Here is a 14,688-nt window from a genome sequence, read left to right as displayed (position 1 = left end):
TCCGCCAGTGAGCCTGCGCGGCTCGATGTGCGACAGCAGGAGGAGGAAGACAGACAGACAGTTGCCGTGGCTGAAGGTCGGTTTGGATGGTACCGAGTTCCCGCTGAGCGCGAGCGGCAGAGCACCCAAGTGGCGAGTCGGGGGGTGGGTGGGGGGGCTGTACGTGAAACTCAAAGAAGTCGGGATGGACGGAAAAGGCACCCTGAAGATGTTCAGGAAGAAACGGGAACTAATCAAGACGCCATCCATCTCGAAGAAGAGCCGAGCAGGAAGCCCCGGGCCGCAGAGCAGCGCATCGTCTGTGAGTAGCGCATCACTTCTGGTTTCTGCCCGGCACTGCTGCTCAGTGTGTGTGTGTGTGTGTGTGTGTGTGTGTGTGTGTGTGGTGTCAGATGACTTTCAGCTGGAGAGGACAGGGCTGCAGAGAGGGGCTTCAAACCAGGGGTGATTGTGTGTGTGTGTGTGTGTGTGTGTGTGTAAAGTTCACTTAAACCAGATATAAATACTCTTTAGTCAAGTTTTGTTAGTGTATTGTCGGGACTGGTGTGATCAGGGTGAGAAACTGAAGTCTGACTGTGTGAAACCACTTGAAAACATTCATTGTGCTGTGGTGCCACAGGGTTAAATAGTTAGAAAAGTGTGTTTGTGTGTGTGATTGTGTGTACTTGACTGCATACTGACTCATATGTGGCTCATAGGAAGTATATCTTACGTGGGGCTTTCAGACAGAGAGCAGTGACAGGCTGCAGTGTGTGTCTGCGTGTGTGTGTGTGTGTGAATGCTCTTGCGAGATCGGTTTCAAAAGCTGACTGGTGCTTAGTTAGAATGGGGACAAAGCTGTAAGGGGGAAAGAGCATGCTGAAACGTGGCAGCAAAAGTAGCTACAACCCTTACTCTACGAGTCAGAGAGTTAGGAAGGCTGAGCTGAAAGGCAAGGACAAGCTGGACATACTGCCCAACAAGCACAACGTATGGCTTAAACAGGTACGTGTCAGTATACGCGTCATCTCTAGGGATGCTGTTCTGTTTCACATCAGAAATTACTTTGCACTCTGTGGTAGCAGCGAGTTCCTCAGCTTTGCCAGAGATGCGGATGTCAGGCCCGAAAAAACGTGAGGCGCTAACTATAGTCTAAGTCCACCATAACTGGGAAATGAAATGTACTAACCACGTTAAAAAAAAAAAAAAAAAACTTTTCCCTGACTTTTGTTGGCAGAGGAGAAGGTCATCTCCACCTCTGAAAATATCACTGTGCTTATTGTTCTTATTCCAAACAGTAAATGACATTTCTGTAATTCTGCACACTGGTGTTTGCCACACCCAACAACTGCTTGGAGCCAGGAAGTGTTGCACAACGCAGAACAGGATCTTGTGAAAGTCTTCACATGTGTGTTTACCAACAACAGCGCTGCTTATGTTCAAGGCCGCAAAAGCAAAAAGGAGTCACACCGACGTCTTCATGCCATTTATCATGTGATCATCTTGACCTTTTTCCCGCTCTTCCTGTCCCCTCTCAGCTGTCCATCCTCCAGGAGCAGCCTCGGAAAGATGCAGGTGACGTCACTCTCTCCTCTTCCCCGTCATCAACTTCCTCCTCTTCAACGCTCACTCCAGGCTGTGCCGGGACTCAGGACGTCTCCGCGTCCTGCCCGGGCACCCCGAGCACCCAGCACAATAAGCAGGCTCTGATGAGCTGCCCGTCTCCTGTGTCCACCCTGAAGAGACCAACTGCTCTGAGCAGACATGCCAGCGCTGCAGGTCTGGTTCAAAAACATCGTGCGATGCATCGTTTCCACACCTTAGCTGAAACAGAAAGCAAAATCTGGTGACAGGCCTCACACATATGGTGCACAACATACTGCACACACCTTCTACCTACCTGAAATTTAGCAAGTACTTTCAAATTCACCTCAGTGTAAATGAAAAGTCTGAGAGTGTAAAAGTGGAATGGTTTAGAAAGTAGAGCTGCAATTAACCGGTTCTTTTATTATTGATTGATTTATTCCTTTTCAACCAATTGTTTAGTCTCTAAAATGTCCAAACATTGTGAAAAATGCTCATCCCAGTGTCCCGGAGCCCAAGGTGACATCTACAGATTGCCTGATTTGTCTGACCAGCAGTCACAGTCATTTTTGAAACAAAAAAAAAACTAGTTCAACATTTTAGGAAATGCACTTACTCTCTTTTTGAAGAGTTAGATGAAAAGATCGACACCACTCTCATGCCTGTTACATATGATCCAGCAGCCGGTTAGCTTATCTTAGCTCTTCTTAGCTTATCTTAGCTTAGCATAAAGACTGGAAACAAGGGGAGACAACTAGCGTGGCTCTGTCTTCAGGGGACCAAGATCAGACAGCTAGCACCGCTAAAGCTCAGTCATTAACACTTGATGTTCAGTCCTTACAAATACCAAAACCTAAAAATGATAATTTTCCGTTTTATGGGGCAACCACCTGAGAGGCCACAAAGTTAATGGATGTTTCAAGTCTTTGCGCTAAGCTAAGCTAACACGTGAGAGTGGTATTGATTTTCTCATCTAGCTAAACCTCTGCTGAAAAGCATATTTGCAGAACTATTCTTTTAAGAATTAGAAACTGACAAATGTTTAAAATTTTTCTTGATAAATAAGTTTTAGCAAAATTGTTGTCTATTAATTCTCTGCCACTTCTGTGCTTATGTGGAGGCTAAATTCATTTTTGCTGAGTGATGTGCTCTCTGTCTCCTTAGGGTTCCCACTCCAGTCCTGGGTGTTCACTAAAGGCCAGGGGAAAGGGGCCTTGACCCCAACTCCTCCGTCTGAGAGTCCAGAGAGCACAGCCATTGAAGTTGAGGACATCCCGGCCCTGCTGAGGGACGTGGCACGCTTCGCTGAGGCTGTGGAGAAACTGAAAGATGTGGTGCTGGCTGAAGGTAAGAAACTTTCCCCTGTGACATATGATGTACAGGATCCCAAATATTTACCGTCTCACCCGTCATAATGAGTTTGCTCCTGTCTCTCTTGTGAGCTTACTACTTTTTAAAGTTACTGTGTACTTTTCCCAAAGTACACATCACAGAAACTTGTCTGAGGACATGTGTTCTGGGTTGATTTGAGTTTGCGCTGGGAAATGAATCCTGACTTTCCCCCAGTGCTCCGATCACACAACTGAAGACATGAATAATGCTTGTTTTCACCACTGTGGAGTCAAAACACAGTCCTCTGTGCGTGTGTAGCCAGTTATGATTTTCAGCTTGTGGCTGGTGAGAACATGTCTCGCTTTGTTTCTGTTTGGTGTCACTGGTTTGTGTTGTGTCCATGTGAATTTAGTTTGAAGACAGAACGATACTGTTTTGTCTCCCTCTTCCCCTTTTTACGTTACGCGCTACAGTCCATTTCGACAGGGGCTCGTGACGAAGGGGGACATGAGTGATCCACAAAAGATTTCTGTCAGTCTTTCATCAGTCCTGTTCAGAGACGTGTGTTGCAGTGGGTTGACAGAAGAACCCTGCACAAGCAAGCTGACAAGAGAGCTTCCTCTCTCCAAATGAAGGGTTGCATTTCCGCTGCGCCCACAGAGTCAACCACACTCTTGTCTCCAGCAGGAAACCAGCTTCTTGTTTACTGCTGCCTTGTACACGCAGTCCTCTTCCCCTCCTCTGCGATGTAACGAGGCTTAAAACAGCAGAACACCTTTATTTTTCCTCATGGAGTAAATGCCACTGTTTTAGAATTGATTCCACCTCGCTAAGCAAACAGAAAGGTTTACCTATAGAGAACCAGTGTTTAGAATAAAGTCTGAAGTCGTTACATCAGACTGTTGTCTCTGGTTGGAAAAGGCTTTTTTTCCGGGCAGATCTTTGTGGTTCCGACGAGACGGAAAGAGCTTTGTTTTTGTGTCTTTCTGTCTGCTGTCATCTGCCTCCGTTCTGTCATGTTCTCCACCCAGAGTGAGCTTTCTAAACAGGAAGCCATGATGGATAGCCTCTGACAGGACGGCCTCGTCCACACTTCCTCCTCTGATAGGTTGGCTGCGTCGCCGTGACCCAGCGCCACCTCTTCTTCATCAGCAGCGCATTTCAGAGCTTGGGCCTTGTCTCTTCCTTGTTTCCTGCGATCCAGAGATGCCCTTAATCTCTGCTTTCCTTTTAAGTCCTGCTGTATTTCTTTAACCTCAGACCACTTTTCTATAGCCCAGACCAAGTGTGAGAAAGGTGATTCGTTTTCTTCTGCAGAAAACAGATGTAGCACACCACCAGAACTAGTCTAATCTTGCCAAAAAGAAAAAAAACAACAACAGTAGAAAAGACCACATCCTCTGTGGCACAGTGTTCAGGTCACTCTGTTTTTACCGTCTGCTGCTGCTGCTGCTGCTCAAACACTCTGACACACATTTTCAGACAGACTGTGGGAGGATGGAGAGAATGGCTGCCCTCTGGCCTCCTCTATGAGCAAGCTGCCTCCATTAGAGAAAGGGTTTAAAAAGGAGTAGGAGGTTGCAACATTGGGCAGCTAAAAGTTGTTGAAACAGTGTGTGTGTGTGTGTGTGTGTGTGTGTGTGTGTGTGTGTGTGTGTGTGTGTGTGTGTGTGTGTGTGTGTGTGTGTGTGTGTGTGTGTGTGTGTGTGTGTGTGTGTGTGTGTGAGTGTGTGAGAGGAGGAAATTAAGATGTAGGCTGGAGATGTGTTAATAATGAAATCAAAGCTGATGCGATGACACTGTGCATGAACCCAACCTGTCTGACACTCTGACTTGTTAGTTTGTCACTGTCCTTACTGCCTGCCATCGGACCGTCTGTCTCTCTGCTGCCTCCATTAACAGCAACAGCAGAAACACTGACTTGCACAGATTTAAAGGCAAAGTTTGACATTTTTGGGAATCTCTTAATTAGCTCTCTGGCAGAGAGTTCAGTGAGAAGATCAATACCACTCCTACATCTACACAGTGAGTGAGAAGCTAGAGCCAGTAGCTTCTTTGCTCAGCTTAGCATAAAGACCAGAAACAAGGGGAAACAGTTGTTTGGCTTTATCTAAAAGATACAGAATCCACCTACAGCACCTTTAAAGCTCACTAGTTAACACGTTATGTTTTGTTTAATCCGTACAAAAGTGTAAGCGTGGAGTGGGTTGTGTGCAGGGCTGTTTCTTGGACTGGAGCAAGAACTTCCTAGATTTTCCTCCCATTTCTTGGCTGGAAAGTAAAAAAAATGTTTATCCCAAAAATATCGAGCTATTGCTCTAAAACAGAGATCCAAAAATGTTTGCAGTTAAAATTTAGTCTGTTTTGGTTTTGGTCATGCATTTGCTACCATGGACTTATCTCTTCACTGTTGATGCGTGCAAGCAGTCTGACATCCAGGAGCGATTTCACAGTGGTCACAGTTCACAGTTCTGCATCACCACACAATTATGATTTAACTTTGACACAAACATTACAAAAAACACTAGTGTGGCCCATTAGGTCTTACCATCCTCTTCTGTCTGCTTGTTTCACAAACCACCCCCCCTGCCATCCAGGTAAGAAGGAGAGTCAACGGCCCGTGGCCCATGAGTGTTTGGGGGAGGTCCTGCGGGTGCTGCGTCAAGTCATTAACACCTACCCTCTGCTGAACACAGTGGAGATCCTCACTGCTGCCGGGAAGCTCATATCAAAGGTCAAAGGTCAGTTGGTGCACGGAAACCTTCAGCCATGAACAGAAAATTAATGAAACCAAATAAAGACAGAAGGCTGTTTTTTTTTTCTTTTTTTTTGCGCAAGCTCAAAATGTACTGCTGCTTTGGAAATGTTGACGACACAGAATTTAATCATCCACTAATATATCGATCGTAGATCCCAATATCTACAGATAGTTTTCTGTAGTTGTAATAGGATGATGTAGCTGATGTGCAGGTGTGTACGTTCATTCGGTGAGTGGTGTGTACCTTACCACAAGTGAAACCTGAACACATGTGCGGTTGTGATTTTTTTTTTTTTTTTTTTTTCAGGTTTCCACTATGAGGCCTGTAACGAGGCAGACAAAAAGGACTTTGAGAAGGCGATTGAAACCATTGCAGTTGCTTTTAGCAGCAAGTAAGTATCCGGTACATCTTTATAATATGTCTTATTGTAAAATAACAGCCTGGTCATCCTATAATAACCCTGTGGTAATTACTACTACAGGTACTTCTTACTGGTGTAGCTGCCATGCTTGCTATAAAGAGGGCCAGTAATATAAGTACCAGTGAAGCCATAGGTGGTGTCCAAAGAGGTGTTGTACAGGACGGGTAGTGCTGTTGGTGTGCGTGTGTGTTAATGCGTACGAAGTAGTCTGTTGTTGGGAATGAGAGAGAGAAGTGCAGTGATGGTGACACATTTGCATGAGGCAGAGCTGAAAACAGGAAGTGGTTTTTCTTCTGCTGTATGACACAAAACCAAAACTTGAAAATGTTGTTCACTACCTGGCTGCGAAATGAACAGGTTTCTACAAACTGGGGAGATGATAAAAATGGAGTGATTTGAGTTACTTAAAAGGAATGAACAACAAATGAATTATTAAATTTGGCACCTGAATCCAAGATTAATGTTTTTTTTTGTTGTTTTTTTTAACCAGACCCTTTTCAATCCTAAAAAATAATACCTTAACAGTTAAAAGTAAACCTTCAGCAGAGAAATAATGTATTTGTTTTATGTGTAATTGAAGTATATTGCGCTAACAGTTAATCACATGCTTGCTTGGTGGCATTTCAGAGTTTAGATATCTGTCACAGGAGGAAGTGAGCTGGCAGAGACAGTTGAAATCTGCCTGAGGAGGCTGTTTCCTCATTCTCTCCTCTGTTTGACTCCTTTTCTGTCATGAACTGAAAAACACCAAGATGGAGTCGCCACTTTTTTCTTTTTTCTTTTTTTCTCCGCAGACAAGTCAAGAGAAACGTCACAAGGATTTTACTTGAGTGGCTGAGGAATTTGTTGAAAAAGAGAATAATCACAGATTACAAATCTCAAAGTAATTTGACAGTATAAAGAGATCACGTTCAAACCCGGTAGACAAACGTATCTCTGAAAAAAAACATATCTCTTCCTGTCTCCAGTGTACCTGTCGAGGTTTCCTACAACAGCCAGGGCCTCTTCCTCTTTTTTTTTTTTTTTAAACAAACGGATGCATCCATTTTACATGTACAGTATTTTTGTGCTGCTGTAAAAGTTTGTCTGTTGTTTTCTCCACAGTGTGTCTGAGCTGCTCATGGGAGAGGTGGACAGCAGTACGCTGCTCTCCCTGCTGCCCACCGAGAAAAGCAGGGTGGGTGAACGTTAATCACAAAGCAGCTCAGTCTGCCAGTTTTAGAAATAGAAGGGATATCTTAAATATCACGATAGATAAAGTGATTTCCCCTCCCAGCTTTCAACTGGATGTAGAAAAAAAAAATCCCTGAGTTGATGACGAGCGTTGGTTTGTGTTTGTCAGTAATGAATCATCTTTGTGCTGTGCAGTCGATGGAGAACTTGTACGCTGCGTCAGGCCAGGGAGCAGACAGCGGACAGTTCAGGAGCGACATGCAGGACATGGGTAGGCAATCAGTCTCTCTCTTCTCTCTCTCACACTCCAGCTTTTGTTTCTTGTTTTGTTTCTTTTTAGATACCCAATGATGCCATTTGTGACACTTCCACACATCTGTCCTTCCTTTCACTCCGGTTTTGTTCAGTGAAAATGCTGCTGATATGAACCTGTATTCAATTCATGACAGCTTTTACACTGGATGTAAAGACAAAGAGCTGAGCTGAAACACGGCAGTGACAAACAAACACTTATCATCAAAATTAAACCTAAATAAACACCTTGATGTTGGCGATTGTCACCATAGCGATGGATCTTCACACCTCATTCGCGAACTTTCACCTACTGCCAATCATGAGCAACAAAAATACTTTGTCGTCATAGTGACAATATATGCAGTGACCCACGTTTGTGTTTTGATGTGCAGGCAGAAGCGAGGAAGTGGATGTGATGCTCCAGCGCAGTGAGGGAGGAGTGGACTCGGCTCTGCTCTATGCCAAAACCGTGTCCAAGTACATCAAGGACCTGATAAGCTACGTGGAGAAGAGAATTTCTCTGGGTGAGTGGTAGACCCAAATGATGAGCGGATTAAACGCAAAGTCGATGAAAAGTCATTTAACATTGTTATTTGACTGCCAGTTTGTCCTTTGGAAACTTGTGATAGGTATTTGTCTTTGTTAGATCAAGATTTTTCAAGCTAAACTGTTTAACAAGATTAGAAAATCTGTAGCTGGACCTTCGTGCACTCACAGCTAGTATTGTCTCATCATCTCATCGTGGTGTTAATCGATTGTGTTCTTCTGTTCTACCAGAGACTGAATTCTCCAAAGGCCTCCAGAGATTATACCAGTCCTGCAAACACAGTATAACACATGTAAACCTCTTTTTTTTTTTTACAACTGTCTCTCACTGATTATCTGTGATACTGAATCTTAAAAGTTAGAATAAACTTAAATCAAAATGACATTGTGTCCGTCTGTTTTGGTTCAATATCAAACCCTTACTTTCTGTGTTGTGTTCACTTCCTTCAGCCCCACATGCCCCTCTTTTCCATCTACTCTCTGGCTCTAGAGCAGGACCAGGAGCAGAGTGTGGGGCTGCAGCAGGCCAGCACCACCCTGCACAGCCAGACCTTCATCCAGGTAAACTTTACCGAAACCTGTTGCATCATGAACTCTTTTCAGCTTCTGTGAGCTCTGTTAATTCTTTAATCACCCTGCAACAGTCGCTCACCAGCTGCTGCTGCTGTCAAAACTGGACTGTGTTGCCCCTGTATGCACTGTGTTGATCTGTCTGTGTTTGTCTGCGCAGCCTCTGACGCAGCGTAAACAGGAGCATGAAAAGAGACGGAAGGAGATCAAGGAGCACTGGATCCGAGCTAAGAGAAAACTGGTACAATTTTGTATTCCTTTAATGTGAACACGTCGCAGCAGAGTGTTTCATTTATCTCTAAGTGACACTAAGAAACAGTAAGGACCAAAAATGATGTGTTGAATGTGTTTAGATGGAGTGTGAGGTGAACCTGCGAAAGGCCAAGCAAGCCTACATGGTCCGCTGTGAGGAGTACGAAAAGGCCAAAACCGCTGCCTGTCGAGCCGAGGAGGAGGGAGGAGGATCTACAGCAAAGTCCCTGGAGAAGAAGAAGCGATTAGAGGAAGAGGCTCGCAATAAGGTTTTTATCAGCAGCGCTGATTTATTGCTGCGTCTGTAGTTTCAGAGCTTTATCTCCATGGGAAGGAAAAAAAACGAAAGTGATTTACATGTGAAATCATTTAAAAACTAGACGTTCTTTTTCAGTGAAACGTGGTGTGGAGTTGAAATGATGTTTATCTTGCTCGCTCACTGTCACAATCTTTATTCTCACCAATCTGACAGAATAAAAAAGAAAAACAAAACAAAACAGCTGAAGCAAATTGAAAATTAAGTGTGTGTGTGCTTGTGTGTGTTCGTGTGTGTATAGGCAGACGAAGCGGAGGCCACCTACCGGACCTGTATAGCAGATGCCACCACTCAGCAGCTGGAGCTGGAGCACACAAAGGTCACAGTGCTGAGACAGCTGCAGGACGTCATCAAACAGAGCGACCAGACCCTCCGCTCGGTAAAAACAATCGCAAATAAGTACACACATGCACACACACGCCAGACAAACACACACCATTGCTACGTCAGAGTAATGTCAACAGCTGAGCCTCTGGGTAATTTTTGTTTGTCTGCTCCTCCTCCAGGCGACCATCTCCTACTACCAGCTGATGCACATGCAGACGGTAGCCCTGCCCGTCCACTACCAGACTCTGTGTGAGAGCAGTAAGCTGTATGACCCAGGCCAGCAGTACGCCGCCCACGTGCGGGACCTGCAGTTACCAGAGCAGCCAAATGTTCACTACGCATTTGAGGGCTACTCCCCCTCCAGCTCATCACAGTAAGAGCCTCAATCAGAGCCACAGGTTATCTAGGTTTTCTGGGAAGAGTTTGACACGGAGCCAACTCTTGAACGAGAAGGGGAATAAGTGTATTTTCCAAAATGCTGAACTATTCCTTTAAATTATTTCAATTAAAAAAAAACAGTTTGAAAATATTTACCTTATAATTCCATATTGTTGCAGCCACGGCCACAGACCAAGGAATGACAGTTTTAACGCAGAGCAGACGAGCCACACCGACAGTCCCGCCACCACTGGGGACACGACAGCTGGTGATAACAGAGATGCAGAGGCTCACCGCAAGAGTAAGTGACGCCTGCTGCTGCCGCCGCTGCTGCTGCTGTGGATGTCACTGTGCTGTCGTTTTGTAAAGATGATTATTATAATTATTGAGACATTAAGCCTGTTGATGAGATTCTGCCTGCTGTTCATTGGCTCATTTCACTGCGTATTGTCAAGAGTAAACAGCAGTTAAAAGATGACACAGTGCTGCAAAAGAAAGTGATTTCAAGTCGAGTTGTGATGGTTTTGAAATCTAGACTTGCAGAGATTGTATGTAGTTATATTAACTCATTACTCCTTCTGGGATTACTGACGTTTGCAGGACAGTTATGTCTGATCAGAATGGTTCTCTATCTTTTTGAACATATTCCCATACTAATTACAAAAAAGTTTTTTTTACTAAATCAGACAATCTGTTCCCAGGGCAGGGCCACAAGTCGTGGGGTTCAACGGTGAGCGATGACAGCGTTGGAGGAGATGGAGGCCTTGAGTCGCCTACTGCCAGCACAAGTAATGATTCACAGTAACATACTCATAACATAATTCAAATGGCGCTTTCTCTGCTGAAGTCTTCTTAAAGGCACACAGTATATCTGAAAGCGTACATTCGTTGCAGGTGACATCAATAAAATTGCTCGGACATCGTCCACTGGAACAATGTCGTCCAATGAGGATGCAGATGAGAAAGACGGGAATGTAGCTTCATTTGAAACTCCGAGTAAGATTTTCAGATTGTCTTGTGTTTTGATTTTGCTGTTTGATTATGTGGCTAACCAGAGTGTGTATGATGGGGGTCTCTCTCTCCAGATATTAACGGCATGGATCCTGATGTGGTGGTGTCCACCAGACCTTTCCGTAATATTGGCCTGTCCAAAGCAGCCCAGACACACCGACTGAGGAAGCTGCGGACTCCGTCCAAGTGCCGCGAGTGTGACAGCTACGTTTACTTCCAGGGGGCCGAGTGCGAGGAGGTGAGTTCTTAATCATGTCTCCAAAACGTCAGGCCTGCAGAGGGAACTTTGTGTCCTGAGAAGTACGTCATGGATTTGAATGTAGAACTCTTGAAGTATCTCACTGGCGTTTTAGACAAGATTCATCAAGTCAGCGCCCTCTTCTCTGTCCACACAGTGTTTCCTGGCGTGTCACAAGCGCTGTCTGGAGACTCTGGCCATCCAGTGTGGCCATAAGAAGCTGCAGGGCCGGCTGCAGCTGTTCGGCAGGGAGTTCACTCAGGTGGCCAGCTCTGCCAGTGATGGCATCCCCTTCATCATCACCAAGTGCATTTCTGAGATTGAGAGACGGGCACTCAAGATGAAGGTGCGAACGTGCATTCACACTCTCTGGTAAAGTGCTGATTGTCTGAGTCTCTGCCTCAGCCACGGAGACGAAGTCTAAACTGTCTGGTATAAACCACCGCTTCCTCCTTTCAGGGCATCTACAGGGTGAACGGTGTGAAGACCCGTGTTGAGAAACTGTGTCAGGCCTTTGAGAACGGCAAGGAGCTGGTCGAGCTGTCCCAGTGTTCACCACACGACATCAGCAACGTTCTCAAGCTTTACCTCAGACAGGTACACATGCATGCGAGCTTGTGCAGCACAGGCAGCAGCTTATGGGGCTGTAGTACAGAAAGTGCACCTACATATGTATCCTCCGCTTGTTCAAGGTTTTAGCACCTTGAACGGATCTTTAGATCTTTTAGTCAGTGGATCTTCTTTTCTTTTCAGTTTAACAATTAAAATTCTATTATCATATCTCTCTCTCTCAGAAACATGGGGTGCCAAGAGACTCTTGCAAGTAACTGTAAAATAGTTCATTGTTTTATTGTTTGAGTTTGGCGGACAAGTAAACTAAAATTATTAGCTGTAAACGTATTTGTAAAGATTTCTTGTTCCCCCTCATACATGAAGTGTTGTGTCTGTGCTCATTTTACACTGCTTCCTTTCACCCCCTGCCCCTGTTCTCCAGCTGCCAGAGCCCATCATGCTCTTCCGCCTGTACAACAGCCTGATGGGTTTGGCCAAAGAGAGTCTGCAGAGTGAAGCAGAGACACCAGAGGGAGAGGAGGCTGAGTCGAGCAGTAATAACCCAGCAGTGGGCAGGGGGCCCGAGCTGGTAGATCTAGGTCCTGACACCGATCCAGAGGTCCTGGTGCTCGTGGACAAGCTGAGGGAGCTTCTGAAGGAGCTGCCCAAGGCTAACATCGCTACACTGCGCTACATCATTCGCCACCTCCGAAGGTCTGTTATTATGCCACTTGTAGTGGAGCAACAAGAAAAAAAATAAACAGCTCTGTTAGATTTAATTATGTGCAGACACGTGTTCTTGATTGTTCCTCTAACGTCGTCCTTCCAGGATCGCAGAGCTGGAGGAGGATAACAAGATGAGTCCCAGTAACTTGGGGATTGTGTTTGGGCCCTCCCTGATGCGTCCCCGTCCGAGCGGAGCCACGATATCCCTGTCCTCTCTGGTTGATTACCCCCACCAGGCCCGCATTGTTGAAGTCCTCATAGTCTTCTATTCATCCATCTTCCAATCCAAAACCTCTCAGTCCCACAAAACCAGCCGCTCTGCTTCCACCTCCACTCAGCAGGTAGGGTCCTCTCTGTACCGATTAAAAAAAAAAGTGACTTCCAGTGAATGGAGCATCAAATACAAAGATTTATGACTTTTTTTGTGAAGAATTAGGCATGAGGAGAACGATCATGAAGCACTCGGCAGTGCGTCTTTGGCAAATTTCAGTTTGTGCTGTGTGTCATAACGGTAAATAATTTATGAGCCTGAAGCCAAAACTGGCTGAAAGACAAGAAGCAGAAACAATGGAAGCACTAATGTGTTGACATGTATTTCCCCATCCAGAGTTACGCCCGATGCGCACGATTCATTTGAATTCACCACTTCCCTCCTGATTTGCGTTTGATATTATGTCAGTACAAAAGAACCTTATTGCAATATTTGTGTTGATGATAACAACCTCTTTGTTTACTGCCCCTGCTGGTTCAGGCCTCTACTGCAGATGACAAGATAGAGAGCTCTGCCAATGGAGAGGAGAATGGAGGCAGAGAGGAGCAGAGCAAACCAGACTCTGACAAGATGGAGGAAGGATGTGGTAAGTTTTCAGAAAGACAAGGTATGCATAACACTGCTGCAAATTAAATAACTTCCCCTTATAGCTTCAGCTGAGTTACAGGTGTTAAAGTAGGTGGAAAACACATTTATTACTTCTAAAATTTGGATATAGTGTTAAACAGCTGTCACTGCTGTTTGATCAGTGGCCTCTTTATCGCCATTCAGGGAGTTCTTTGGGCTCGTTGGGCTCCAGTGAGCAGCTCCCAGACTCTGACTCGGAGCTAGACGAAAGCAGCAAGAGGACTGCACACTCCCATGGCCTGATGAAACAGGAGAGTGAGGTGAGCATGGATGACGACCAGCTGAGCTACAGGGACAGCCTAGACCTGTCCAGCCAGTCTGTAACCCATACTGATCCAGAGCAAGATGCGGATCAGGACCAAGACGACCCAGAGGGAGCAGAACCCCCTGCTCTGCCAGACAGCGGGCCCCCAGATGACGACACAGAGTCTGAGCAGAACCTGAACGCCTCTCTGGCCGAGCTCAACATGAACCAGTCCAACAACAACTACCCATTTTCCCCTATTTTAAGCCTGTCGGGGCTTCCACTGGCACCTCTGTGTGGAAAGAAATTACCCCTGACGAGGAACAGGGACAGTGAGCCTGAGTTTGTCTGAAATCATAATCAAAACATCACTGTGAGATTAAGTTGAAAGACAGAAATCTGGTTTTTAAGCGGAATAATCCAGGGAAACCTGAAACTGAGAGTGATATTTTATCATGTACATCAAAATCACATTTTAAGATTTTTTTTTTTTTAACCTGTGTAGATGTTTGCAGCTGTATTGACCTATCCAGTGAAACCTCTGCACGCTTACCGCTGTTAGATGCAAATTACTCCTGTCATTTCAAGAGGTTTGACTCAGATGATTTCAAAGTCTACTTTTACGTTGTCAGTTTCTGTTTTAAAGTGTTTCATTCATTGCTCTTACTGTACTGAGGGACGTGGGTAGCAGTCACATCAGAATGTGTGCAATGCTAAATTTCTAAGTTACGTCTCTTTCAAGTGCTGCTGGTTTCATTTCAGCACTAGAATTAAAAAAATAAATTTAGCCGTTTCTTTGTTGTGTTGCCTGTATTGTCTTTATGGGTGGTTGGTTTATTTGAATAAAAATTCTTATATATTAAAACTGTTTTGTTATTTCACTTGTTTTGATATCTTCTTTGTGTATTTCACAGGCCACGCTAAAGACAAATGGGGAACAGTAGAACTAAATAGCCAAAATGACTGTGTTTATTACTATTAATGATAGTTCTCACTGAGAGAACTTCCTAGTACTGGGGAGGGAGTACTAGAGGAACGGTCTACCACAGTGGGTGGTATTTGTGTGACGTGAGGGAGAATAGGCAACC

The 14,688-nt window shown here is 45.0% G+C and overlaps 1 protein-coding gene across 2 annotated transcripts; it reads left to right on the top strand.

The window, feature by feature from the left end:
* Positions 1 to 28: 28 nt before the first annotated feature.
* arhgap45b (Rho GTPase activating protein 45b) lies at positions 29 to 14,475 on the top strand. Of its 2 annotated transcripts, none has more exons than XM_041041272.1 (24): positions 29 to 301; positions 1,518 to 1,758; positions 2,728 to 2,910; positions 5,493 to 5,636; positions 5,961 to 6,045; positions 7,180 to 7,252; positions 7,444 to 7,519; positions 7,935 to 8,066; positions 8,320 to 8,381; positions 8,539 to 8,649; positions 8,819 to 8,899; positions 9,012 to 9,179; positions 9,468 to 9,605; positions 9,733 to 9,926; positions 10,111 to 10,232; positions 10,633 to 10,719; positions 10,826 to 10,927; positions 11,017 to 11,180; positions 11,338 to 11,526; positions 11,640 to 11,777; positions 12,175 to 12,446; positions 12,562 to 12,799; positions 13,210 to 13,315; positions 13,501 to 14,475. In XM_041041272.1, the coding sequence occupies exons 1-24, from the start codon at positions 185 to 187 to the stop codon at positions 13,950 to 13,952; spliced, it is 3,675 nt and encodes a 1,224-aa protein (XP_040897206.1). In that variant the 5' UTR covers positions 29 to 184; the 3' UTR covers positions 13,953 to 14,475. The 2 variants fall into 2 exon arrangements, with proteins under 2 accessions (XP_040897206.1, XP_040897207.1); XM_041041273.1 differs by lacking the exon at positions 29 to 301 and adding an exon at positions 401 to 984.
* The last annotated feature ends 213 nt before the right edge of the window (positions 14,476 to 14,688 follow it).

This window comes from Toxotes jaculatrix, chromosome 6 (genome assembly GCF_017976425.1).
Source record: "Toxotes jaculatrix isolate fToxJac2 chromosome 6, fToxJac2.pri, whole genome shotgun sequence".
Taxonomy (NCBI): Eukaryota; Metazoa; Chordata; class Actinopteri; family Toxotidae; genus Toxotes; species Toxotes jaculatrix.
Note: the sequence above shows the minus strand (reverse complement) of the source record. Positions and strands in the feature narration are given on the sequence as shown.

What these genes read in the sequence shown, in the direction of transcription:
- arhgap45b (XM_041041273.1), top strand. Translation starts at nt 856, where the DNA reads ATGCTGAAACGTGGCAGCAAAAGTAGCTACAACCCTTACTCTACGAGT. An exon ending in AGCTTCATTTGAAACTCCGA is followed by an intron (nt 10,928 to 11,016) that starts GTAAGATTTTCA and finishes CTCTCTCTCCAG; the next exon opens with ATATTAACGGCATGGATCCT. An exon ending in AGGGGGCCGAGTGCGAGGAG is followed by an intron (nt 11,181 to 11,337) that starts GTGAGTTCTTAA and finishes CTGTCCACACAG; the next exon opens with TGTTTCCTGGCGTGTCACAA.